General features: G+C 50.3%; 1 protein-coding gene across 2 annotated transcripts; it reads right to left on the bottom strand.

Moving 5' to 3' along the window:
- Positions 1-3,141: 3,141 nt before the first annotated feature.
- Positions 3,142-27,177, bottom strand: NUMBL (NUMB like endocytic adaptor protein). 2 transcript variants are annotated; one of them, XM_052655552.1, is made up of 10 exons: positions 27,002-27,177; positions 23,150-23,234; positions 21,204-21,343; positions 19,446-19,520; positions 19,286-19,360; positions 18,210-18,350; positions 13,255-13,444; positions 8,016-8,318; positions 5,834-5,956; positions 3,142-4,743 (listed from the first exon to the last, which is right to left on the bottom strand). In XM_052655552.1, the coding sequence occupies exons 1-10, from the start codon at positions 27,023-27,025 to the stop codon at positions 4,100-4,102; spliced, it is 1,800 nt and encodes a 599-aa protein (XP_052511512.1). In that variant the 5' UTR covers positions 27,026-27,177; the 3' UTR covers positions 3,142-4,099. The 2 variants fall into 2 exon arrangements, with proteins under 2 accessions (XP_052511512.1, XP_052511511.1); XM_052655551.1 differs by having other exon boundaries at positions 8,016-8,321.
- Between the last annotated feature and the right edge of the window lie 72 nt (positions 27,178-27,249).

Consider the following 27,249-nt stretch of genomic DNA (forward strand, 5'->3'; position numbering starts at 1 on the left):
AAAATTGGATTGTGGGGATGGCTGTATAACTGTAAACAGTCATCACTCAGTAACAGCACATCACTTAAAACGGGTGGATTTTATGATCTGTAGATTACACGTCACCAAAACTAAGCACCGTCTGGGTGAGGGAGCAAATGAATGCTTCCTAGGAGGTGCCCCGCAGGTCGTCTGAGCCTTTCACTGTACTGCCCTGGACGATGCTGGGGACACGGTGGTGACTAAGACTACCCAGAGCTCAGGGCCGGGACGGGGGAGATACAGCCACAGGGGTCAGGGCAGGGATGGGGGAAGCCTAAGTGGCTGCAGGAGATTCAGATGAGAAGTCAGAGAGGACTTCCTAAAGGATCATGTTGTCCGTGACCGTGACACTAGGTTTTTGTTGTTTTTTTTTTTTTTTTGCTGTTTCCTTAAACACTTTTCCTACTAAAACCTTAGCACGGGTCGGGCGGGTCTCTCCACTAATCCGGCCCTTCCGCGAGTTCCGCAGGACAAGGCCACACGGGGGCGCTGTTCTACTGCGCTCTGGGATCGCCTTGGCCTCACAGGAGCCGGAGATAGGAACCGCGCGTTCAGGGCGGAGCGGGGAGATGGGGGTTGTTCGTCCGGGGAAAGGTTTCCGAAGGGCGGCGCGTCCCCTTCGTAGGGTGGCGGAAGCAGCCCCGGGGAGCCGCTGATCGTCAGCGGAGCGGGGGGCCGCTCTCAGGCCTGCGCAGGAGCCCGCGGCGCAGCGAGCGGCTTTCCGAGGCGCTCCGGGAAGGGGGCGGAGCGCTAAGCGCAGTCTGGTGTGGAATTTCCCAAAATAGCCCTGGCCGCCGCCTACTGTTCCTGGAGAGGGGGCGCCGGGGTGGGACTGGGGGGCGGGGGTTTGGGTCTGGGGGGGCGGAGCTTTCCAAAGAGAGGCGGGAAGGGGGGCGCTCAAGCATCCTGAGCTGCACGTCTCCCCAAAGATGACCTCGATGCGGGCGTGGGGTGGGGGGGAATGGATCACGTGGTGTCAGGTGGGACGAGGTCACTGGGGAGGGCGGTGGCGCTAACTCCGCGTCCCTGGGTCTATTCTGAGAGAGTCTTCTTTGGGCGTGGGAGGGAAGATGGGGAAACTGGCAAAGAGGAGGCCGTGGGAGGTCTTTGGGAGATAACGGGTCCGCGGAACTCCACATCTGCTTCAACCGGGATTGGGGGGAGGGGGGCTTCGTGTGTGTGTGTGTGTGTGTGTGTGTGTGTGTGTGTGCGCGCGCGCGCGCGGGCGGAGGGCGTCTGAGAAAGACTGCTTTGGGCACAGGGAAGAATGGTTTTCTGTAAAGGTCAGCCTCTGGCATGGAAGACGACGGTCTTGACTCTGTCCTTGATTTTCTGTGTGCTGCGTGGCCTGTTACCCCATCATACCAGTGATTCGCATCACCTCCGAGTCCTGGGCTCTTTCTGCCTCTCTCACTCGCCCGTGGTTTGTAGAGGTGAATTGCTGAAACGACCTCTTCTGGGCCTGGCCTTGTGCCCGGACATCAAAATGACCAAGACAGCCCCAGACCCATCCTTCACCCATAGTCCACTGGGAGATCAGATAGTGACAGCGCAGGGTGGGTCGGGCCTGGTCTGGGAGAAACAGGAGTTGGGCCAGGATGGGGGACGCTCAGGGCCCTGGAGGACCCAACTGGAGACTGAGCGCTCCAGACTTGGCCTGAAGGGTGACAGAGTTTTGAAAGGATTGGATGGGGGCGGGACCTTGGAAGAGGCTTCACCTCTACAAAGAGATCTTTGAACTGAGGCCTTAAGAATGAGTAGCGTCCTGTGAACTGTTAACGGAGGGCTGACACGGATCTATATCTGACTCACCGATATGAAATGGCATATCCAGGGCATTCTATTATTAGGGGAAAATAAAGCAAGTGTTAGTCACTCAGTCGCGTCCGACTCTTTGTGACCTCATGGACGGTAGCCTGCCAGGCTCCTCTGTCCGTGGGATTTCCCAGAAAAGGATACTGGAGTGGGTGGCCATTCCCTTCTCCAGGAAGTCTTCCAGACCCAAGGATTGAACCCAGGTTTCCTGTATTACAGGCAGATTCTTCACTGTCTGAGCCACCAGGGGAGCCCCAAAATAAAGCGAACTGCAATACAAAAAAGTTTTTAAAAAGAATGAGTATTGGTCCAGCATTCTTCCTGTAGAAGGTGCAGTGTCAGGAAAGGTATTATAGGCAGAAGAAATAGCATCTGCAGAGGCTTGGATTGAAGCACAGCTCCTTCCAAGCAGAGTCCTTTGCTTGCTCCCTAGGAGCCCTCTTTGGTGCCCAGGCAGACCATCTGTCACAGGTTCCCTAGTCCAGGATCCAGCTGGTTGACGGGATGTAATGTAAACCCTTGAGGCCAGATCCTAGGCTTCTCCCCTCACAGCTTGGTGGTTCAATGACTGGCCTTGAGGTCAACCAGAAGCTGGAGTTGAATCCCAGCTCCTCCACTAGTCAGATGTGTGACCTTGGGTAAGTGACTCTATTTCCTGATTTAGCAAATGAATATATGGGGTTGGGTTTCTTGAGACCAGCCTCCTCATTTTAAAGAGCTATAAAGGATTAAACATGTCATCTATATAGTATATATTTTTAAATATATGACTTTATAGATTGTTGTTATCAAGGAACCCAGGAAACTAATAGAGAAACTTAAAAACGTGCTGCCATGTCAAATGACACTTTGACCTGTTATGGAAAATGCAATTGGTGGAACATGAAGCCAGCTCAAAGCTGTGCTATTCCAAACCTAATTATTTAGAATATTAATACTACACTTATTAGAAACAGATTATATATATATGCTGCTGCTACTAAGTCGCTTTGCTTCAGTCATGTCCGACTCTGTGCAACCCCAGAGAGGTCCAACAGGCTCCCCCGTCCCTGGGATTCTCCAGGCAAGAACACTGGAGTGGGTTGCCATTTCCTTCTCCAATGCATGAAAGTGAAAAGTGAAAGTGTAGTCGCTCAGCTGTATCTGACTCTTCAAGACCACATGGACTGCAGCCTACCAGGCTCCTCTGTCCATGGGATTTTCCAGGCAAGAGTACTGGAGTGGGGTGCCATTACACACACATATATATTTACATAATTCTTTGGTTCAAAATCTGTAGAATCAGAAATGGGGTGATTAATTTGGGGTGCCCACTAATATCCACTTCTTGAGTCCTAGGTCAGCGTTACCTGCTACCATGCTATGACTCAGAGGCTAATACGCAGGGAGGCCCTTTTTACTGCCTTTGGTTTTAGGTGACTGGGAGGAAAGGCTTGGTCTCCACACCGTCTCCCCTGGACACACACCCTGCTTTCTCGAGGGGCACCATTATATTCTTCCTTTATTGGTTGTCCTTGTATAATACAAATCTGCAAGTTTAGATACAAAAAAATCTGGAAATAAAAGATAGAAAAGTACCCGCCAGGCACCCCTTCCTTCTTCCTGGAGCCCCTCCCCAGCGGGCACCGACGTGAGGTAACTGAGCTTCTTCTTCTTCCCTTTCCCCTTCCTCCTACCCCACCTCCTGGCCTCCCAACTTGGCCCCCTATCCCCTTGAGACCTTGGTCCAAAGAAGAGGTGGGCCCCCGAGGGGAGGGGAGGGGTGAGCACAGCATTGGCAGTGAACGCAGCAGGTGGGCAGAAGGAAGCCCTTTGCTTGTGCTGTGTATGGGGATGGGATGATCAGACTTGGGGATGGGCACTCATGTGGGGCCCAGGAGGGCCCCTAGGTGGGTATCCTGCCTCCATCCCACCCAACACTGGAAGGTAGAGAAGGTCAACAACAGAAACTGGGAAATGTCGCTCGAACCAAGGTGCTCAGTGGGACTGTGGCCATCCCCCTGTGTCTGGAGTGAGGGGAGAGGAGGTTGTGCCAGCCTAAGTCTGGCAGAGAAATGAGTCCCTTAGCCAGGCTGGGTCCGTCCCTGAATTCCATCCCGCTGCAACCTGGGCGTCACAATGTCAGTTCCGTAGTGGTTGTGGGAGGTGGTCGAGAGAAGGGGTTAGAGGGGCCATGGGAGGGTGCAGGACTAGAGGAGAGGTTGGGCCTCCACTCCCAGGTGTGGGGCACCCAGAGATGATGAGGTGGGCAGGGCGGCTCGGGCTACAGTTCAATCTCGAAGGTCTTCTGCAGGTCGCCCGAGAAGGGGTTGGAAGGCTTCTCCACAGCAGGTTTGCCTTCTAATGCTGCCCACTGGGCCTCAAAGGGGTCCAACTCAGGGGCCGGGGCCGGTGCTGGCTCTGGGGGCCAGGGCGCCCCATTGGGGCGTGGACGGGCCTGGCCCCCAGGGGCACTGGGGGCAGCAGGGGGTGGGAAGGCCCCAGCTTTTCCGAGCAGGGTGGCGGGTTGGGGCTGGAGCTGAGCGGCTGAGCAGAAGGCGTTGGCCACCATCTGTGAAGGGGTGATGCCCACCACAGGCACACGGGGCATGGGTGGGTAGCCCAAGCCCGGGTAGGCGGGCACAAAAGGGGGCTGCATGTGCGGGGCCGGCAGGAACACAGCCACCTGGGCAGGTGTGGCGTCGAAGGGCCCCATGGGGGCAGGGAAGGGCTGCAGGCTGGGGGGCACAGTGGGCACAGGGGCCGCCTGCTGCTGCTGCTGCTGCTGCTGCTGCTGCTGCTGCTGCTGCGCCTTTGCCACCTGGGACACTTCCTCCAGCCACCTCTCGGCCTCCGAAGGGGTCCGCTTGTGCCCGGGCTGGAAGGCAGCTGCAGGGGGCACAGAGGGCTCACCCCAGGCAGAAGTCCCTGGAGAGAGAAGAGGGGCAGTTAGGGGGCGTGGGCTGCACCAGAGAGAACCCCAGGCTGGGGACCAGATGCTGCACGAGGCTGCCTGCCTTGCCTCTAGCCTGGCTCCTCATTAACTGCATGGACTTTGGACAAATGACTTGACCTCTCCTGAACCACATAAGGTCATACAGCTGTCAGAAAATTCAGTTCTGAGATTCTAAGGTCCTGAGATGGAAAAATATAGGCAAGGGTGACAATCACCCAGGCTGGTTTCCCTTCTGGTTGGTCAGTAACAAACCTGTTATTAAATACTTTTCAATATTACCCTTGGCTCTAATATTTTGACAGTATTGCTTTAGAAGGCTAAGATTCTAAGATCACATGGCTCTTAGAATGTACTATTCTAACATGGTGGGTAAGTTTCAGTAGTTTTAAGTTTGTGTTTTCGAAGATTCTAGAGTTCTAAATTTACATTGTTTGGAATTCCAAGGTGCTTCCCTGGTTCTGGGATAAGCATGTGGCTTGAGGGGGATTGTCTGGCATTATTTTCTCAGAGAGTCTGCTTTCGAGGCTGTGAGATTCCAAGGTTTTGTGGCTCCAAATGTATTAGGCTCTAATATCTTGTGATTCAAAGACTGTAAGTGTCTAGATTTTACAATTCTAAGACAGGAAGGTTTTAAACATTGATCCCATGGTTCTAAAGTTCTAATCCCGTAATTCTTATGTTATTTCATGGTTCTAGGATGAATCCATGTCCCTGAATGACCTAAGATGGTGCATGGTTCCGAAGTGGTAGATTCTACGATTCTACGATGATTCATAGCTCTTAAATGATCCATGGCTCGCAGATGATTCCATGGTGCTACAGTGATTGATTCCATGATTTTAGGGTGATCTTGAATGATCCATGGTAACCTATGGATTCTATGGTAATAGAATCTATGGTAATCTATGGTTTCTATGGCAATCTCATAGCTCTGAGATGACCCAGGGTTCCAAGCTTGTGGGATTCCAAGATTCCCAGAGTCTCTGCAGTGGTCCTGGAAGAAGCAGGGGGAGGCAGGAGCAGCACTGCAGGGCTCTGGCTCAGGGGAAGGGCGGCATCTACCTGTTGGGGCCGGCGGGGGCCCTGATGCCGGGGCTCCAGCACTGGCGAACGACGAGCTGATCTGCGTGCAGAGGGCACTGATGCTGTCGCTGTCACTGGCCCCAGGCGGCTCCATCTCAGGCACTGGGAGGTCAGGAAAGGGCGGAGGTCAGTGAGCAGGTCCTGCCCTTGGCCCCAGCCCTGCGGGTGGCCCTCACAAGGTGTGTGTGTCAGCACACTCACTCTGCAGTAGCCAAGCGGCCATGGCCACAAAAATAACTGTGCATGTGTGTGTGTGTCACACCTGAGTGGTACGAGAGTCAAGCAGTGTGTGACAGCAGAGTGATTCAGTTATACATACATCCGTGTATATATGTGTGTGTGAATTCTTTTTCATATTCTTTTCCACTATGGTTTATTACTGGATATTGAATATATTAATAGTTCCCTGTGCTATACAGCAGGGCCTTGGTTATCTGTTTTATATATAACAGTTTGTATTGATTATGTGTTTTCTAAGTGTGTATAATGGTCACACCTGGTTCTGCAACTTCTGTGTGTGTGTGTGTGTGTGACTTTCGGTTGCGTCTCTAAGTGTGTGACTTCCGAGCATGATACCCGCAGCAGAGTGGGACATCTATGTGAGTCTATGAAATTTCTGGGTAGCAAGTCACATCCAAGCAAGTGTGCAATTGGCTACAGGCACTCGAGGCCTCCACATGAAGTCTGGGGTGTCTGCCCCCTCAGAGAGCAGATGTGAGAGCCCTGGGGGTGTGCTTACTGGCAGGCTGCTTAATGAAGACAGCAAATGCGAGGGTGTGTGCAGGACACGGGAGTGAGCTGCAGGATATGGAGTGAGCGTGCGTCATTCCCAACAAGCGTTGGCACCTGCTCTGCAGTCACCTTTTGGACTAGCCCAGCCTCCTGGATACAGATCAACACCTCCCACACCAATCCCAGGGGCCGTAAGGGGGAGGTGTCACAGATCTGGCATATGGTAACAGGAGAGTGAGCCAGACCGCATGACTTCACTGACAGCTGGGAGGAAAGGCAGCCCTCCAGCCTGTCTCCCTTGGGCAAAACACAGCTCCCTGCCACCTCTCTTCTCTCTTCCCCGTGGCAGACGTTGTTTTTAAATCATGACATACGCAGTCTCTCTTCTTTTCCTGGTCCACGGCAGACATTAGTAATCAAACACAATGCTTTTCTCCCGTTAAACTGTTGCTCACTTTACCGCTCACCTGGCAAGACCTCATGGCTCTACTGGCCAAATGCTGTAAGAAAGGACTGGTAATTCCATCTTTCCTCCAACAAAAAAGGACATTTGTATTGCCTCTCTCCTATCACCAGGGTGGCAGACATTGCTAATCAATGATGACACACTACCTTTTGCCTTGTCACTCTCCCAGGAAGGCATGTCTAATCAATAACAATGGGTCCTGCCTCCCACAGTCCTTTATCCACAAGCAACATGACGAATCTGTCACTGTGCTCCCTGATTCCATGATCCCCAGGCTACTTGTGCCCTTCGTCTCCTGCTTCCATAAGCCAAATTCTGGGATTCATCTCTTGAGCAAAATGTAACGATCCTGCTCTCTCTTCTCGCTTGCCCAAAACAAATTTTGGTAATTAATCATGTGGTGTGCTGCCTTACTCTCTTTTCTTGTTCATGGCAGACACTGTAAGGAGACTGTGATGTCTGCCATCACTCTGTTCTCCCTGCCCTAAACAGACATTCCTCTGAACCTGTATCCTTCACCTGTATCTCATGGCTGTACTGGTCAAAAGCTTGGAAGGAAGCATTAGCCTATGGTGCTTCAGTCTCCTGAGCAACAGCATGGCATCCGGGCCCAGCTGCTCTCCTCTCCCCTGCCCACGGAAGTTTTCGTCAATCATTATGTATGCCACCTCTCTCCTGTCCCTAACTACAGCGGACAGTACTAACTGATCATGACTTGAGCCACCTTTGTGCTATCCCTTACCCAGAGCAGACATTGCTAATGGATCACAGCTTACACTTCCTCTCTCCTTGCCCAGACTGATGGCAGACATTGCTAATTGATCATGATGCATTCCACCTTTCCTTTGCCTGTGGCAGACTGTGCTAATCAATTGTGATGTGTATCATCTCTTCCCTATCTGTTGCTCAGAACAGTCAGGGGCATTGATCCCAATGTTCCTTCTTGCTGAGTCCTGGGCTCACCTGTGCCCTTCACCTGGAAGTCAGTGCGGCGCTGCAGTGTGGATGGCAGCTCATTCAGCCGTAGGCTCAGCTGCCGTTTGAAGGGCGAGTTCTTCTGGCTGAGTGCTGGGAACCCACGGAAGGAACCCTGACGAACCAACTGCTCCAGGGGGGCATGGCGCCGGGGGATGGCAGCCGCAGTGGTGCCTGCAGGCACTGGGGTGCCTGCCTCACCCTTCTCACCAGGGGATGTGGTGGCTGGTGTTGGGGACACGTGCCCAGGCTGGGCAGGGCCAGGAGCCGCAGTTGGGGCAGCTGCTGCTTCTGCTAGAGACATGGGGGAGAGAGATGGTTAGATACCTCCCCTTGGCATGGGGCCTCTCCTCAGTCCCCTTGATTGTTTTCCAATGCTGCCTTTCTTACCCCATGTGCCCTGGCCTTAAGACAAACTGGTCAGAGCCCTAAAATGTCCCTCATTCCCACTCAAGCCAAGACCACTTTCCCCAGGAGGCCCGTGGGGAGTCATCACCCAACCTGACCCTCTGTGTGTCTCAAGCTTTCTGTCCTCCATCCATCTTCCTCTGCTGCTTCTGCTATTTCTCCCTCAGAGATCGCCTGTCTCTCTTTCTAATCAATTTAACAAACACTTCTTTGGTGCATGACCAATGTATCAGGCAGTGTTCCAAGTGCCTTGAAAGGATGAACTCATTCAATCCTCACCGCCACCCAATGAGGTTGAAACTATCTTTATCCCCATTTTACAGATGTGGTAACTGAGGCCCAGCAATGGCAAGTGACTTGCCTGAGCCACACTGTGAAGGAGGGGGCAGGCTGATTCCACAATCTGAGCTCCACACGACTGTGCTAGCCTGCCTCTTCCTCTGGCCTGCTCTCTCCACATCACGCTGTCATCCTCCGTCATTCCATCTGCTCCGTTCTTGTCTGCCTCCCACCACTTCCCGCCTCAAGTACCTCCTCCATCCCTTCAGTTGCTACCCGCTGTTCTAGAGCCAGCTGGGCACACTTGCTCTGAGGAGCTTTCCGGATTGTTTCAATCTCTCAGCTTGGGATCGCTCCCCTCTGGGGCTGCTCTTTGTCCTCGGTGGGTACCTGGTCTCTCCACTCAGCACCAAATGGCAGGGTTCTTTCACTCCTACCTATACACAAACACACAGCCATCCTCCCAAGTGCCCGCACCTGAGCCACAGCCTGAGTGCTTTGCGCGTGTGTGTGTTAGTCACTCAGTCATGTCCGACTCTTTGTGACCTCATGGACTGTAGCCCGCCCGGCTCCTCTGTCCATGGAGATTCTCCAGGCAAGAACACTGGAGTGGGTTGCCATGCCCTCCTCCAGGGGATCTTCCCAACCCAGGGATTGAACCCAGGTCTCCAGCATTGTAGGCGGATTCTTTACTGTCTGAGCCACCAGGGAAGATGAGTGCTAGTGAGGTTAAACTCAGGGGCTTCCCAGGCTGCACTAGTGGTAGAAAACCTGCCTGCCAATGCAGGAGATATGAGTCACGGGTCTGATCCCTGGGTTGGAAGATCCCCTGGAAGAGGGCATGACAACCCACTCCAGTGTTCTTGCCTGGAGAATCCCACGGACAGAGGAGCCCCATGCTGGCTACAAACCTTAAGTTTACATTTGTGAATTTTGACAACTGTATACACTGTGTAACATCAAGCTCTAGAACATTGCCACCAACCCAGACCATCCCCTCGTGCTCAGTCGGTCCCCACTGCCTAAGAAACAACCACTGTCCTGGTATTTTTTCATCACAGACTACTTTTGCCCAATCTGCAAGTTCACATAGAGTATACAGTTCAACGGAGCCATACAGTATTATGCTCTTGTCTGTGGGTTTTATCCCTCGTCATGCAGTTGTGCACAGAGGCCCCAAGTCACATACTGCTTGGCTCTTGTACCACTCAGGTGTGACACACACACACATGCACAGCTATTTCTGTGGCCATGGCCATTTAGTTACTGCAGAGTGAATCACGACCCACATACCTTGTGAGGGCCACCCGCAGAACTGGGGTCAAGGGCAGAGCCTGGGCCTGTTCCCTGACCTCCCAGTGCCTGAGATGGAGCCGCCTGGGGCCAGTGGCAGCGACAGCATCAGTGCCCTCTGCACGCAGATCAGCTCGTCGTTTGCCAGTGCTGGAGCCCCGGCATCAGGACCACAGTCCATGGGGTCGCAAAGAGTCGAACACAACTGAAGTGACTTAGCACAAGGAAGGCAGGGAGGCTGCCCAGTGCTTCTCCCATCATCCACGAGGGGGCGATGAGGCTCTCCCCCAGGTCAGGCTGCTGCTGCGGCTGCTAAGTCGCTTCAGTCGTGTCCGACTTTGTGCGACCCCGTAGACGGCAGCCTACCAGGCTTCTCTGTCCATGGGATTCTCCAGGCAAAAATACTGGAGTGGGTTGCCATTTCCTTCTCCAATGCATGCATGCATACCTGCTAAGTCGCTTCAGTTGTGTCCAACTCTGTGCGACCCCACAGACGGCAGCCCACCAGGCTCCTCTGTCAATGGGATTCTCTAGGCAAGAATACTGGAGTGGGTTGCCATTTCCTTCTCCAGGTCATGCTGGGGGCAGTGGAACCAGGCTGGGACAGGTTAGAACCACTAAACCACTTCTGCCCCCACCACCTGGGGCCTCAGAAAGTCTCCTCCTATCTCTGGGATGCAGTTTCCCCAATTGAACCTGGAATAAACATCTTCCCAGGCCTCCTGAGAGCCTCAGTTGAGACAGTGAATGTTCAATTGCTCTGGAATCCCACAAAAGCTTGGTAAACAACTTTGCGGAAAGGGCACTGTTCCCTATCTCCTAAACTGAAGAGAGCTCTTTTGTAGACATTCGGTGCCTCCAGACTGTGAATCAGTGCATCACTGGGCAAAACCCCATGATGTGTTCAGCAAATCATATACCACACTTTGTAAACTCTCACTTTTGCGGTGCAAACTCTAAAATGCTTTCTACCTGGAAATTATAATATCCTTTGGATTCAAACAGCAAAATCCATTGCAAACTCTAAAGCAAATGACATTCTTGGTGAATTCTAATATCCTATATAAGCAGTAAACTTACCCACTCAGTGTGTTCTTTTGCAAACAATAAAATATCATATATGCAGGCCCTGTGTTAACTATACTTTGTAATCTGCTTTGCCACTGATAAAGTTCTTTACAAGTTCTGATAGACGATGTAAACAGAAAATATTTTGTAAGCTGTGAATAAATCTTTAAATTTGTCAAGAGGTTTGTAAGCGGTCCCATAATTTACCAAGAAAAATAGACATTGTAAACCTGAATATTATAGCAAGTGATAAAAACTTGTTTTCTTAACTTTTTAGCTAGAAATGTTTTAAGCTTACAGAAAAGATGTAAAAATGGAACACAGAGCACACAGGTTCTCTTAACCAATGTTCCCCAGTGTTAACTTGTTATGGTATTCCAGCTGTCTCTTCTTCCATAATTGTCTTTCTGTAACATTTAAGTTGCATGCAACAGCCAAGACATGGAAATAATGTAAATGTCCATTGACAGATGAATGGATGAAGAATATATGGTGCATATATATATATATATATATATATATATATATATATTTACAATGGAATATTACTCAGCCATAAAAAGGAGTGAAATAATGCCATTTACAGCAACATGAATGGCCTTAGAGATGATCATATTAAGTGAAGCAAGTCAGACAAAGACAAATATCAAAGGTGTCCCTTATATGTGGGATCTAAAAAAATGATACAAATGAACTTATTCACAAAAAAGAAATAGGACTTCCTCTGTGGCTCAGTGAATCTGCCTGCCAATGCAGGAGACACAGTTTCCATCCCTGGTCTGGGAAGATCCCACATGCCACAGAGCAACTAAGTCCATGTAGCACAACTATTGAGCCTGTGCTCTAGAGACCAGGAGCGGAAACAACTCAGCCCACTTGCTGCAACCACGGAAGCCCTCAAGCTCTAGAGCCTGGACTCTGCAACAAGAGAAGCCCCCGCAATGAGAAGCCCCCGCTTGCTGCAACTAGAGAAAAGCCCATGCAACAACGAAGACAGCATAGCCAAAAATAAATAAATAAAATTAGGAAAAAAAACAAACAAACAGACATAGAATAGACTCACAGACATAGAAAACAAGCCCATGGTTACCAAAGGGGAAGTGGGAGGGGGGATAAATTAGGGGTTTGAGACTAACAGATACACACTACTATATGTAAAATAGATAATTTGTAAGGAATTTTATCACAGTATAATTTCTCACTTGAGGAATTAAACATGGATATGATACCATTAGGTAATCTACAGTCCATATTCCAATTTCTACTCATATTCTTTATGGATATTAATATACATTTCAACATATATATATTAAAAAAATATATTGAATTGAACATTGAATACATATATTTATATAATATCCATGATCCAATACACGATCGAACATTGCATTTTTTTATTAATAATATTTGTCAAATCTCTGCAGATTATCCTGAATCCAATGGTAAATTCTTTGTAAATTCTAAGCAGTGTTTTCCAAAAATTTAAAACCTAAAATCCACAGTAAAAAAATTTTTTAAATTATGTTTTGACCCAACACATAATACATTCAAATATTTAAAAACACAGTTTGAGAACTTACAAACTGTTTGCCTTTGACCTAGAATGTTAGAGCTTGCCAAGTATTTTTCCAACGTTCATGACAGCAATCCACAGTAAGAAATACTTGTTACCTGGTAACCTGTCCCCCTCCCCCACCATGCACATAGGCCCACTGACATAAAAGTACATAACGACATTTACCCTTACTACATTCCCTTACGCTGATATTTTCCTGTCGTTTTCTATTTTATTTCTTAAAATGCCAACCACAACCCAGCAATTCGACTTCGACAACGCATTAACAGGGTGGATACACAGTTTGAAAAGCCTGGGAACCTCCTTGGGTTAGCAGATAATAAAGCGCTCGGTGAGCTTTGCCAGGGTTTGTGGCCGTAGAATATTGCCCAAAGGACTCCTTAACCCCAAGTACGCTGTAGAAACTGTAACCAGACTTCGTGGTCGATGCCTTGCTTTTTTTGGGGGGGTAGGGGGGTGGCTTGTTTTGGGTTTTGTTTTGTGTTTTCTTTTCTGCTTTGTAAACCGTAGAGCCCTGGTACCTCTGCTTTCCTCCCTCAAACCAGATCCCTTAGCCACACCCCCGGCCCATCCGATGCCCCGCTGCGCCCGGGCAGCACCCACCTTTCTTTTTGTCCTGGGCCTCTCGCTCCGCCGGCCGCCCGCCCCCAGACAGGCGGAAGGAGCCCTCGCGGGCGAAGCTGGTGCGGCTGGCGTCGAAGGCAGCCGTGACCCCGCATTCCTTCTCCCGCCGCTGTTTCCGCTCCAGGCAGGCCGCAAAAGCACAGCCCACCGCGTGGCTCAGCCTCTCGCCCTGTGGGAAGAGGTGGAGTTGGCCTTAGCGACTCTCTGTGCTGCAGACCGGACGCCAGCAGCCCCGGGTTCCAGCAGCTGGGTGACCCCGAGTCCCTTCACCTCTCTTGGGCCTCCGTGCACAACTGCACGACGAGGGACAAAAGCCGCAGACAGAGCGTAATAACTGTATGGCTCTGTTGAACTGTATTACTCTATGTGAACTTACAGGATGGGCAAAACTAGTCTTTGATGGAAAAACATCAGAACAGTGGTTGTTTCTTACAGAGTGGGGATGGGGACAGATTGAGCACGAGGGGAACAGTGTGGGGTGGTGGCAATGCTCTAAATCTTGATGTCACACAGTTTCCTTACACAGTGTACACAGTTGTCAGAACTCGACAAATGTATACTTAAGGTTTGTTGGCAGCATGAATTTCACTTCAAAAGAGGAGCTGGAGGGTCCAGTGGTTAGGACTCCACGCTTCCACTGCAGCGGGCATAGGTTCAAACCCCGGCCAGGGAACTAAGATCCCATGGGCCCCAACTTGAGGCCAAAAAAGAAGGCTGGAAACAAATACGAATTCTGCTTACTGGTATGCAAGCTGAAGTGTTTGGGGAAGTATTCTGATGTCTGCAACTATGAAATGCATCAAAAAATAAGATGTGTAGGTAAGTGATATAAGCCCAGGCAAATGTTAATCACTGGATCTGGGTAGAGAGGTGTACAAGTGACTGCTGACTTTACAAATCTTTCAAGTTTGCCTACTTGAGAGGCTCCAAAGCCAGAGACAGCATCACTGACTCAAATGGACATGAGTCTGAGCAAACTTCAGGAGATGGTGAAGGACAGGGAAGCCTGGTGTGCTGCAGTTCATGGGGTCGCAAAGAAGTGGACATGACTCAGCAACTGAACAACAAAGGCCAGAGAGCCTGAGATTGATGCTGGCTTCCCATTTCTCAGCTGTGTGACCTCAAGAAAAGCACTTCCAGTATCCAAGGCTCCGCATCTGTAAAATGAGGGCTGTAATAGCACCTGCTTCATCGAGTCATTGCAAGAAAGGTGAATGAATCTATGCAGGGCATGTGGCACAAAGCCAGGCACAGGGAAGCCCACATATGTGTCAGCAAAAATCTTGTGTAGCCCTGGGCTGAGCTCCGGTTTGCACCCTTTTACAGAATCCTCACAGGAGTGCCAGGAGGTGGACAACCTTGTGAACCTATTGTACAGATGAAGAAACTAAGGTTTGGTCAACCTGCCCATTATAACAAGTGAATGGCAGAGTTGGGATTCTCGTGAGGTATGTCTGCCTTTTGTTCCCTAAATAAGACGCTCTGCTGCTGCTGCTGCTGCTAAGTCGCTTCAGTTGTGTCCGACTCTGTGCCACCCCATAGATGGCAGCCCACCAGGCTCCTCTGTCCCTGGGATTCTCCAGGCAAGAATACTGGAGTGGGTTGCCATTTCCTTCTCCCAGAAACAAGATGCTCAGTCACCTCTTAAAGTTAAATTTGAGGACAAACATCCTCAACCCAATGCCAGCAATCTGAATCCAACAGCACATTAAAAAGGTTATGCACCATGATCAAGTGAGATTTATTCCAGGAATGCAAGGTTGGTTTAACATATGAAAATCAATCAACTACATTAATAGAATGAAAGGAAAAAAAACCCACATGACTCTCTTGATTTTCACGGGAAAAGCATATGACAAAATCCAGCACCCTTTCATGATAAATGCATCCAACAAAATTGGAATAGAAGGGAATTTCCTCAACCTTATAAAGGACATTTATGAAAAACTCACACTTAACATTATCCTCAGTGGTAAAAGACAAAGCTTTCCCCTAGATCAGGAACAAGATGAGGATGCCATTTTCATCATTTCTATTCAACACTGTATTGGAAGTTCTATCTAGAGTAACTAGACAAGGAAAAGAAATAAAAGGCATCCCAAGTTGGAAAGAGAGAAGTAAAATTACTTCTGTGTGCAGAAAGCATGATCATATACTTAGAATATCATAAAGGAGCCACAATTAGTGCAAATAAATAAATTCAGCACAGCTGTAGGATACAAAATCAACACATGAAAAAAATCAGTTATATCTGTATACACAAGCAGTAAACAATTAAAAAGTGAAATTAAGACAATTCCATTTACAGTACCATTAGAATCATAAAATGGTTAAGAATAAATTTAACCAAGGAAATAAAAGATGTAAACATTAAAAACTACACAACATTGTTGAAAGAAATTTAAGAAGACTTAAATAAATGGAAATACATCCTGTGTTTGTGGATTGGAAGACTAATATTGTTAAAAGGGCAATATTTTCCAAAGCATTCTGCAGATTGAATGCAGTCCCTTTTGAAATCTCAATGGACTCTTCCACAGATGGAAAAGCTGATCCTGAAATTCTTATGGAATTGCAAGGGACTCAGGACAGCCAAAACAATTTGGAAAAAGAATAAAATAGAATAACTCACACTTTCCAGTTTAAAAACTTACCCAAAGCGAAAGCAGTCACCGCAAAATAATGTGATGCTAGCATAAGGAGAGACATATAGACCAACAAAACTGAGAGCTCAGATACTGGAGCAACTGGACATTCACATGAAAAATAAATGACGGTTGACTCCTACCTTACATCATTTATAAAAATTAACTCAAAATGGATCAAAGACCTAAATATAAGAGCTAAGGCTATAAATGGTTGGATGGCATCACTGACTCAATGGACATGAGCTTGAGCCAGCTCCAGGAGATGGTGAAGGACAGGGGAGTCTGGCGTGCTACAGTCCGTGGGGTCGCAAAGAGTTGAACATGACCGAGTGACTGAACAACAAGACTATAAAACTCTTAAATAAGACATTTGGTAAATCTCTATGACCTTGGATTTGGCAATGAATTCTTAGATATGATATACGACACCCAAAACAGAAGCAACAAAAGAAAAAACTGAGAGATTGAACTTCATCAAAATGTGTACATTTGTACATCAAAGGACACTAACAAGAAAGTGAAAAGACACCCCACAGAATGAGGGGAAAGTTTTGCAAATCACACAACTGATAAGTATCTAGTATCCAGAATATATAAAGAGCTCTCACAACAGTAAAAATGTCAAACAACCCAATTAAAAATGCGTAAAGGATTTGAATAGGTATTTCTCTGAAAAAGATGTACAGTTGGCTAATAAGCACATGAAAAGATGCCCAACATCTTTAGTCATCAGGGAAATACAACAGTGAGATAGCACTCACATCTATAGGATGGCTATAATAAAGTGTTGACAAGGATATGGAGAAATTAGAACCCTCGTACAGTGTGAGTGGGAATGAAATGGTGCTGCCACCAAGGAAAACAATCTGGCAATTACTCAAAAAATGTGCACTGCTCTGTGTAAAACAGACAGCTAGTGGGAGCCTGCTGTATAGCAGGGAGCCCAGCTCAGTGCTTGCTGGTAACCTAGATGGGATGAGAAGCAGGTCCAAGAGGCAGGGGATATAATACAACATTGTAAAGCAACTATACCCCAACTTAAAAAAATTAAATTTACTATATGCCCCAGCAATTCCACTCCTAAGTACATACCCAGAAGAATTAAAAACAGGTATTCAAACAAATACTTGCATACCAACGTGCATAGAAGCGCTAGTCATAATAGCCAAAAGGGAGAAACAAACCAAGTGTTCATCAATGGATAAATAAAGTAAAAGGCGGTATGTCCATACAATGGAATATTATTTGTTCATTAAAAGGAATGAAATATTGAGTCATGTTACAGCTAGGATGAACCTTAAAAACGTTACGCTAAGTGAAAGAAGCCAGTCATAAAATATCATATACTGTATGAATCAGTTTGTACACACTGTCTACAATAGACAACTCCATAGAGCTAGTAAGTAGGTAGTGACTTTTTAATGGGTATGAGGTGTCTTCTAGGAGTGATAAAATGTCTGGAACTAGATAGGGGTGACGGAATTGTGTAAACAGCATTGTGAATATATATATATCTCACTGAATCGTACACTTGAATTACTTTGGGACTTCCCTGGTGGCGCAGTGGTTAAGACTCCAAGCTCCCATTGCAGGGGGCACGGGTTCCGTCCCTGGTTGGGAAACTAGGATCCCATATGCCCCGTGATGCAGACAAAAATACGTAAATAAGTAAAATTTCAAAATAAGGAAAAATTCGTGGAGCTATGCATGGGTCATCTGTACATGTTACTGTATGTATATGCTCCTCAAATGAGAAAAGCTAGAGAAACATGAAGAATTATTGACAAAGAGGAGGAGGATGGTAAACAATGTTTTTCTGAGTGCTTCCTATATGCCAGGCATCGTTCCAAATACTCTGTATCAAACTTGTCAAGTCTCACAATAATCCTCTGTTAGGGGCTGTGAATGGGTTTCCCAGGTGGTGCTATTGGTAAAGAACCTGCCTGCCAATGCAGGAGACATAAGAGCTGCGGGTTTGATCGCTGAGTTGGGAAGATCCTTTGGAGGAGGGCACGGCAACCCACTCCAGTCTTTTGCCTGGAGAATTCCATGGACAGAGGAGCCTGGCAGGCTTACAGTCCACAGGGTGGCACAGAATCAGACACGACTGAAATGACATAGAACGCATGCACTCAGGGACTGTGAACACACCCCCTTTTCCAGATGAGGACACAGAGGAGAGGTAAGGTGAGTGACCTGCCCGACACCACACAGCAGGGTGAGGCTGGGAATACCGGGGCATGGGGGACACAGAGTCAGGTGGCTTTGGGCTTCGGCGGTACTCACTGAATCCTTGAGCGCCAGGAAACAGTGGCAGATCCAGCGACGGGTGGTCCCATCACGGCAGATGTAGGAGAAAGCCTTGTCCAGGTTGCGGTCAGGAGCACAGAAGGAGACCTTTTCGATGGTCTGATCCACCAGCAGATCCTGGGACAGAGGCCAGGAAAGGAATGTGAACTGTCTCTCACGTATTCACTCAGTATTCCCTTCGTGTCTGGACTGTGTCCTGTCCCAGATGGCTTGGGGACCCTGCATTTGTTGAAACAGCTGTGGGCCCTGCTTACATGCGGCTCCCGAGTTTAGGGCGGGAGTCAGACTCATCACCCAATGGAGACAGGCCAGAGTCCCAGCCACGATGTTCTTGATGGGTGGAGGGCTCAGGGCTGGATCTGGGAGGTGCAGGGGCTTTTGGGAGCAAGATGAGGTGCCTGACCCAAGCTGGACGGGAGTCCAGCAAAGCTTCCTGGAGGGGGTGAATCCTTTTCAGTCATTAACCTAATTGTCATCACGTGCTGGCTGGCTTCCCGGGCAGTCTCTGGGCTAAGGGCAGGGAATTCAATGGTGAGCAGACAGAGACCCAGCTCCTGGTTCCACGGTGCTTCCATCTGGCCGGGTAGATGGACAATAAGCACATAACAGCTAACATTTATTGATCGGAACACTTCTGCTATGCCGGGCATGGTTTTAAACTATTTACACATACATTCTCGTTGAATGGTAGGCTCCACTTTTATCCTCATTTTTGCAGATGAGGCAAATGAGGTATGACAAGGGTTAAATCCCACCCCGCCCCCCTCACACCCAGGGTCACCCAGCTGGAAAGTGGGTGGGCTGGAAGACCAGCTGAGGCAACTGCTCTAGTCTGTGCTCTCACCCACACTCCATGCCGGTTCACAAATGGCCACAGGACTCAACCCTGAATTATGACTGTGAATGTGCCAACTTATTACAGGAGCCCATAGCTGAATCTCGAAGGTCTCCGAGGGAGGGACATCCCAGAGGTGGGTGAGAAGGCCCCGTTCGAGCAGGCTGAGGAGAGGGGGGCCCACTGGTGCCCACTCCCGGGCCCACAGGTCTCCTACCTTGGTCTTGTCATCCACAACCCGGAGCCCATCGGCTGACACCCACAGGACAGACTTCACGGACTTCCGACCCATCTGAAATGGAGGCAGACGGGGGCGTGGGCAGGGCTGCCTCTTCTGCTCTGACCTTGCTCCCTCCCCGCTCCAGCCCTTCACTCACCGCCTTCAACTTCTTCACAGCATCTTCACACACGTGCATGCCCCGGGACTCCTCCACCTCCACGTGGCCCAGGTACTTGGTGGGGAAGGGGAGGGAGAACATGAAACAAGCACAGTCATCAGTGATTCCTAGTGTTCACTGGGCTGCTGAATCAGGCAGTGTCCTAAGCACATTGTGTATATTGATTCCTTACTCTGCATCTCAGGCCTACAAGGTGGCGACTCCATTCTCCTCCCAGATATACAAGTGAGGAAACTGAAGCACAGTTCGGACTAGTGATTCTCACCCTGCCTCTGTCCCTGGTGTGTTAGTTTCTGCCGTACAACAACATAAATCAGGTGTACATATATCCCGTCCCTCTTGAGTCTCCCACCCATCCCCTACCCCCCATTCCGCCCCTCTAGGTCATCACAGAGCACCAAGCTGGTCTCCCGGGGTTATACAGTAGCTTCCCAATAGCTATCTATTTTGTTCATGGTAGTATACATATGTCAATATAACTCTCCCCAGTTCAGCCCTCCTTCTCCTTCCCCCGCTATGTCCACAAGTCCGTAATCTACGTCTGCGTCTCTCTTGTATCCCTGGGCTTCCTTAACACATCTCGGTGTCCTTCTGAGTGACACTGTCTGCGCCTGAGGACTGGCCTCACGCAATGACTGATGGGAGCTGGGGTACACACGCTCCAGCTCCCTCACCCCGCGGGTGGGATGGTCCGATTTCCCAGAGTTCCCCAGTGGCATCAAGCTCAGTTGCTCACAGCTGTAGTTTAGTAAAACACCCTTTATTGGCCATCTTCCAGTCCTCATTCTCTCCAGCATTTCCTGCACCTCTCAACAGCCCCTCACACAAGATCCACTTCCAGGGGAAGGAAAAATAAGGCAGGGTGGGGAGGAGAGGAGAGTATGTGTGTCGGGGGTGGGGGGGGGGAAGGGACTCCCCCTTCTGTGACCATCATCTGTTTTCTCCTAGCCAGGAAGAGACTGAGTGCAGATTTGAACCTGAATCTTGCCCTCTCCCTCATAAATTTTAGTGTGTGTTGTAAAGAGTAGTGGTGCTCTAAACCAGAAAGCACTTAACAGTAGTGAAAGTGAAAGTCTCTCAGTAGTATCGGGCTCTTTGCTACCCCCATAGACTACACCGTCCATGGGATTCTCCAGGCCACAGTACTGGAGTGGGTAGCCTTTCCCTTCTCCACGGGATCTTCCCAACCCAGGGATCGAACCCAGGTCTCCCGCATTGCAGGCGGATTCTTTACCAGCTGAGCCACAAGGGAAGCCCAAGAATACTGGAGAGGGTACCTATCCCTTCTCCAGCGGATCTTCCCAACTCAGGAATCGAACCTGGGGCTCCGGCATTGAAGGCAGATTCTTTACCAACTGACCTATCAGGGAAGCCCACTTAACAGTAGAGGGCTTTGCAAATGCTACAGAATCTTTGTGACCTTCTAGTGCCCCCCCTGGAGACTGTGAGCTCCCACAGAACAGTGTGACTCCAGGCGGGACGAGTTCCCCAACACACACTCCAGGTAATATTTTCCTGGCACAAGAGAATGTGTCTTGGGTTTTAATCCCAACTGTGAGGGACCCAGGCTGGGGGAGCGGGGGCGCTAATGTTGCAGGCTCCACAGTTCTTTGCAGATGTCAAGTCTCTTCCACACAGGCCGAGGTCTCAGTCACCTCTCGGACACTGGAACGCAAGAGCACAGCAAACCGCGGGACTACAGCTGCAGCCACGCCCAGCCGAGCTCCGCCCACTCACCCTGACCGGGAAGCTGCACGTGCCCTTGCGCACTGCGTCCTCGTCCGCCTGCCACTGGTGTGGGCGCGACGCTTCAGGCACATAGGCTGGCTTTCTCCGCCGCAGGCTCTGCCGTAGCTTGTTCATGGTGCCCACCCCGTCTGCTGACACAAAACAGGGTGTGCAGGTCAAGGGCGAGGGTCAGAGGCATGGGGCTCAAGGTGGGGGAAAAACAATGCCCAGGGAGCACGGGGTCAGATAACACGGCAGCAGGGTTACAGGGTTAGGGGTCACGGGGTCAGAGGATCTGACATTCGGGGAACATGGACCAGCAGCAGCTAGGGGATTCTGGCAAGGGGGCACCTGGAAGGCAGGGGAGTGAGAGAATTGGCAGCAGGGATTCAAAAGACATGGGGCTATGGACTTCCCTGTCTGTCCAGTGGTGAGTGCTTCCAACGTAGAGGGTACAGGGGGCACTGGTTCCCGCTGGTCGGGGAACTAAGATCCCAGATGCCCTGTTGTGAGGCCAAAAAAAGGCACAGGGCTAAGGGGCGTGGGGTTCTGGGATGGAGTGTCCTGAGTTACAGCTTTTAGGGGTCTGCGGTTTGGAGATGTGACGGTCAAGGCATGATGATCCAAAGTCATGGGAAGTTAGGGCAGTGGGGACCTGGGAGGTAAAGGGCATAGCAGTCAGGGGCCATGAGGTCAGGGGGTTTAGGGGTAAAGGTCAGAGGTGGTCAGAGGGCACAGGAGTTGAGAGTTGCATGGGTCCAAATGGGGGGGGTGGGGGACACAGAAGGTCCAGGGATTGAGGTTCAGAGCCCATGCCAGAGAGTGTTGGGGACGGGCTGGTCTCTGATGCAGATACAACCACTCGGACAACTACTGTGAGTGTGTGTACAGTTGAAGGTTGTGTTGAAGGATGCAGGTCTGAGAATAGTTGTGTCTGTGAGTCTGAGTGTGTGTGTGAATGCTGTCTGTGAGGGGATGTCTGTGGCCAAGATTGTGGTTGTTGTCTGAGTGTAGGTCCCTGAAGCTCATGGCTAAAGAGAGTGGCGGTGAGTGTGTGTCAGGGAATGTTGCCTGTGAGGATGGGTCTGTGTTTGAGCATGAAGCTGTTTTCTTTGAAAGGCCATGTCTATGACTGTTATCTTTGATGCTGTGTGTCTGTGTGAGGATGTGGCTGTTGCCTTTGATGGCTGTTGCCCATGACAGTGTGTGTCTGTGAGAGATACTCAAAAGACCATGTCTAAGAGTGAAGCTGTTGGTGGTGAGCCTGTTTCCACGGCTGTTGTTTGTGACAGTGTGTCTGGGTCAGATCATGTGTTGTTGTTGCAGAGTGTGGGTCTGTGAGTGTTGTTCTGAGGGTGTGTCTGTATGCAGCCATGGGTCTGTGAGGGTATGTGAGGACATGAGGCTGTTGTCTTTGACGTTGTGTTTGTGTTATTTATGAAGGTGTGATGGTGTGAGAATGTGGCTACTGTCTACGACAGTGCTGACTTATTTGTGAGACTGTGTGCCAAAGTGTAGCTCTTACATAGGCACGAGCACGTGGGTGCTCTCTGTGAGGCTGGATCTGCTTGTGAAAGTGTGGCTGTGGTCTGTAAAGTGTGGGTCTGTGTGTGTTGTTGGAGAGATTGTACAAGAGGACATTTCTTGAGAGTCCCCAAGTCGGTAGCACTCGCCTGGGAGGGAGTCTGGATGTTGTTGAGGATTGTGTCTGCATGTTTGTGTGACCCTGTACCTGTGCGTGCAGAGATGCTGGTGTGTGTCTGAATGTGTGTGTGTGACACAGTCTAGGTAGGTGAGTCTGTGAAGGAGGGCACTTGAGTGTGATGGAAGTCATTTGAGGATGTCCACTTATAAGTGTGATTAAGCCTGTGTGACTGCAGGGACATTTCCTCTGGCTGTGCTAGGCAGACCCACCCCATCAGTCAGCCTTCACCAGTCCCCAGCTGGCCACTCACCTGGCTCCGTCCTGGAGATTTCAGGGGGCCCCAGGGCCCCACAGGGGGCAGGGGGCAGATGCTGCTCAGGCCTCCTGGGTCCACCCTGCCCGAGGGAGGGAGGGAAAGTTGAGAAGCTGGCTTGGGGTGGGGCTCAGTCCCCCACCTCACCCCTTTTTTGGATATCAGCCAACCCCCCTTCATCTCAGGATCCCTGATGAGAGTCCTGGTTACTATAGCAACTGTTACTAAGGCGATCAGCCACCTGGTGGCAAGGACCTAGGAATGAGTAGGTGTGTTTTGGGAGCATCTGCTGGGGATGTCCTGGCCTCAGAAGGCCATCAGTACCCAAGGGGCTGGTGCAGAGAGGGAGTGGCCTTGCCCTCTAGACACATGTCCAGGGCTGCACACACACATACAGTCACAGGTATACATGCAACTCTGGTCTCCAGTTGTCCCCAGCACCTGGTTATAGCTCTGCACAATTAGTTACATACAGACACAACCACAGCGACACACACGGGATCACACAGATACACATCAACAGTCACAGCCACTGTAAATATCTGGCCACATATCCATGTTCACAGACACACAATCTCTGCTACAGACCATTTGTCCGCAGGTAAAGAATCCGCCTGCAATGCAGGAGGCGCGGGTTCAATCCCTGGGTCAGGAAGATCCCCTGGAAAAGGAAATGGCAACCCACTCCAGTATTCTTGGAGAAGGAAACGGCAACCCACTCCAGTATTCTTGCCAGGAAAATCCCATGGACAGAGGAGCCTGGGAAGGGGGCTATAGTCCATGGGGCCACAAAGAGTAAGACATGACTGAGCAACAAAGCACGCACACACGTACAGAGTGCCAGGCTGCCTAGGCAGCGCCACAGATGTTTGGTCATATCAGCAACTGATATTCGGTCACTCCTCTTTTCTCCACCACAAAGAGCCGGGTCCAGGCACACCCACCAGGGCAGCCTGTGAACAACCACACCCAAGGAGAGTTGCTTCCTCAGGCACGCATCCAAGATACTTATGTCACAGACCCACCCATGAAGAATCACACTCGGCTGGAGGTCACCTATTAGCACCGAGGCACACACAGTGTTCACACACAGCTCCCCTGCTGCCTGTTGACATCCGGTCTGGGACGCATGTAGACATACTGACACACATTTGGTCACACCCAGCCGCAGACACATGTGTCTAGTCATTGACCAGCACATGGCTGTACAAGGACAACTAACCCCAACCGTATCAGTTGCACCAACACACCTTTCTAGTCACACACTGTTACACAGTCATACATCCCAGTCAGAGACATACCTTTGGTCACAGTATCAGCCACACTTCTATGGATGGTCCTCCATATGCAACCACACACAGGGACCCTGATGGCCACGGCCCATGCATTAGAGAGAAACAGGCACACAAACTCAAGACATGCATACAGCCATCCAGAGAAAGACCTCCCTGAGCCCCACTCGGACACAGCCAGACAGTTGGTGGCTCAGAGTCACAGTCATATGCATTTCAGAAACGGTCATGTATCCAAAGTCCCACCCCAGGAGTGTCCAGATTACACAGCCATGTATCACAGTCATGGCACATCTACTGCAGTTATCCACCGACTCCCAGCTGTACTGTCACATCATCCCAGAAAAACATAGTCTCTCTTCCTGCAAACACGGAAGTCACACAGACAAGTATAGGACCATGTATAATCACAGCCCATGTGGACAGACACACTATATCTCACACACAGAAACATCAGCACACAATTTCCATTTCACACACCTAGATGGAATACTTACAGCTACATTTACACGGAAGACATGGTTCCGGATCGAGACGTGTATGCTGTCAGGAGACATTCACTCTGTCACCAAATCATGCAACTTCAACAAAGCAGCCTAGCACGCCTGCAGGGACACACACGCACCCACCCCAAACAGCCACATTGCTACACGATGTGTAGCAGACCACAATCTTACAGACCGTGACACAGACACAGACACGCAGAGTCACCCAGGGTCACAGACATGCAGGCCACACACAGATACAGAAGTCACAGTCTCATACACACACCCCCACAAACACACGCCATCACCTGGGGCCAGCACATATAGACACACCTATAGGTTGAGTCACATGCAATTAAATAACTCACTATTAATAGAGTTTCAGACTCTTAAGTCAAACACATAACCCGAATCACACATACACAACTACAAATGCACGGAATCCGTCAGTATCAACACACAGACCTAAATGTAGTCATTTATACAGCCCTGATCACATGCATATATGTGGTTATGAACAGAAACACGTAAGTCACAGCCAGCACACAACCTGTCACATAAGCACAATGTGACTTCATATACAAAGGCAGTCATCCACCCAAAATTGCAGGCAGAGTTATGTGTCACACAAACACATGTGTGACACACATATAAAATCAGCTAGAGACACAACCACAAAGACTAGAAGTCATTAGAACAGCCGCACATGGACAGAGTCATAGACACAACTCCACTTACAGTCACAACTCCACCCACATCTTCAGTCAGCCATACACATGCCCACCCCAGACTCAACGGATATACTGTCACATACCCAGTTAGAGTTACCAAGGTACATATGTGAGGGTCACAAAAGATGTAATCAAAGATACAACCAGAGTCACAACTATGCACACAAACAGAGACGGAATGAAAAGTACAGGGTTCTGCACATGGAGCAAGCAGCTGTCATACATACATACACAGTCACACAAATGCTGGGGTCATACACAAATACAATCACAGGCACTAACAGACACAACCACAAGCATGAAACACACACACACGATTCCTCACAGTCCCCAGCAGCAGCTCACACAGACACACACAGGCAGCCACTGTCACAAAAACACAGGGTCACACTCTTAGCCACCTCCCCATCACTGGCTTCCCCCTCTTCCCCCCAGGTACCACACACAAAGCCGCCGTCACCAGCACGGCAGACACTGCAGACAGACAGGGCTGTACCAGGTCCCTGGGGAGCCGCCCCCTGGCCCAGCCTGAATCCTGGAGCCTGGGGGGCCAGAACTGAAGAGGGAAGCGGTGGATTGTCTGCGGGTCGGGCCTCTCCCAGACAGCTGGGCAGCCCCCGGGACAAAGAGGGTGGCCCAGGAGACCTGTGCCCTGGGACCCTTGACCAAGCCTTTTTTTTTTTTTTGTGGGGTTTGCCTGAAATTCCCATTATTTTATTCAGACTTGAGGGGGATGGGGTCCCAGGCACAGAGACCTTGTTTTGAGAAAGGGATGTTCCTGGGACAGCGCCCAAGTGTGGGGGCGATGCTCTGCCCGGGATGCCTCTGAGGCCTGGGGACAGACTGTGCTTGGAATCCCCCCAGGCCTTGCCTTGGTGGGGAAGCTGTGCTCAGAGACCCCATTCTCAAGACCTTGCCTAGAGGGTTGTTGTATTCAGAGACCCCCTCAGGCAGGGAGGGGTAAGGATTGTGTCTGGTGTGGAATCCCCTCCTAGAGGCCTTGGCTTCCTAAGGAGGTTGTGTCTTAGACCCCATCCCCAAAATCTTGCCTAGGAAGTTGTACCTAGAAGCTGTCCCCCTGTCCTTGATTTTTTTGGAGGGGGAGATCTCTTTCTGGGATCCCTATCTTTAGAACCTGGGCAAGAGAGGGCCTGTGCCCCAGACCTCTGTCTCCCAAGATTTGGCTTGAAGCGGAGCGTATTCCTGGACCCCCCCCACCCAGGACCACCCTCTCCAGCCTTGGCACCCTCTCCATCCGGGTGCCGCGGCCGCCTCCCACCCTCCGCCACATCAGCAGCGGCGCCGCCCCCCACCCGAGCCCCCTTCTCCCGCCCTTCTCACTCTGGCCGCCGCGCTGCGGGACATCCAGGGCTCGGGCGCCCCCGCCTTCCGCGGCCCCGGCTGGGCCCGGATCCCCGAGTGCTGCTGCTGCTCTAGCGGCGGCGGCGGCAGCTCCGTCTGACGCGGGCCGGGGATGGGGGCCGGGGGTTGGTGCGGGATGCACGCTCGGTAGCCTGCTCCTCTCCCTGGAGGATTCCGTTCCAGGGGCGGAGGAGCGCCCCTCCCGCTTCAGCTCCCCGCCCCAGCCC

The sequence above is a fragment of the Budorcas taxicolor genome, chromosome 18 (assembly GCF_023091745.1).
Source record: "Budorcas taxicolor isolate Tak-1 chromosome 18, Takin1.1, whole genome shotgun sequence".
Taxonomy (NCBI): Eukaryota; Metazoa; Chordata; class Mammalia; order Artiodactyla; family Bovidae; genus Budorcas; species Budorcas taxicolor.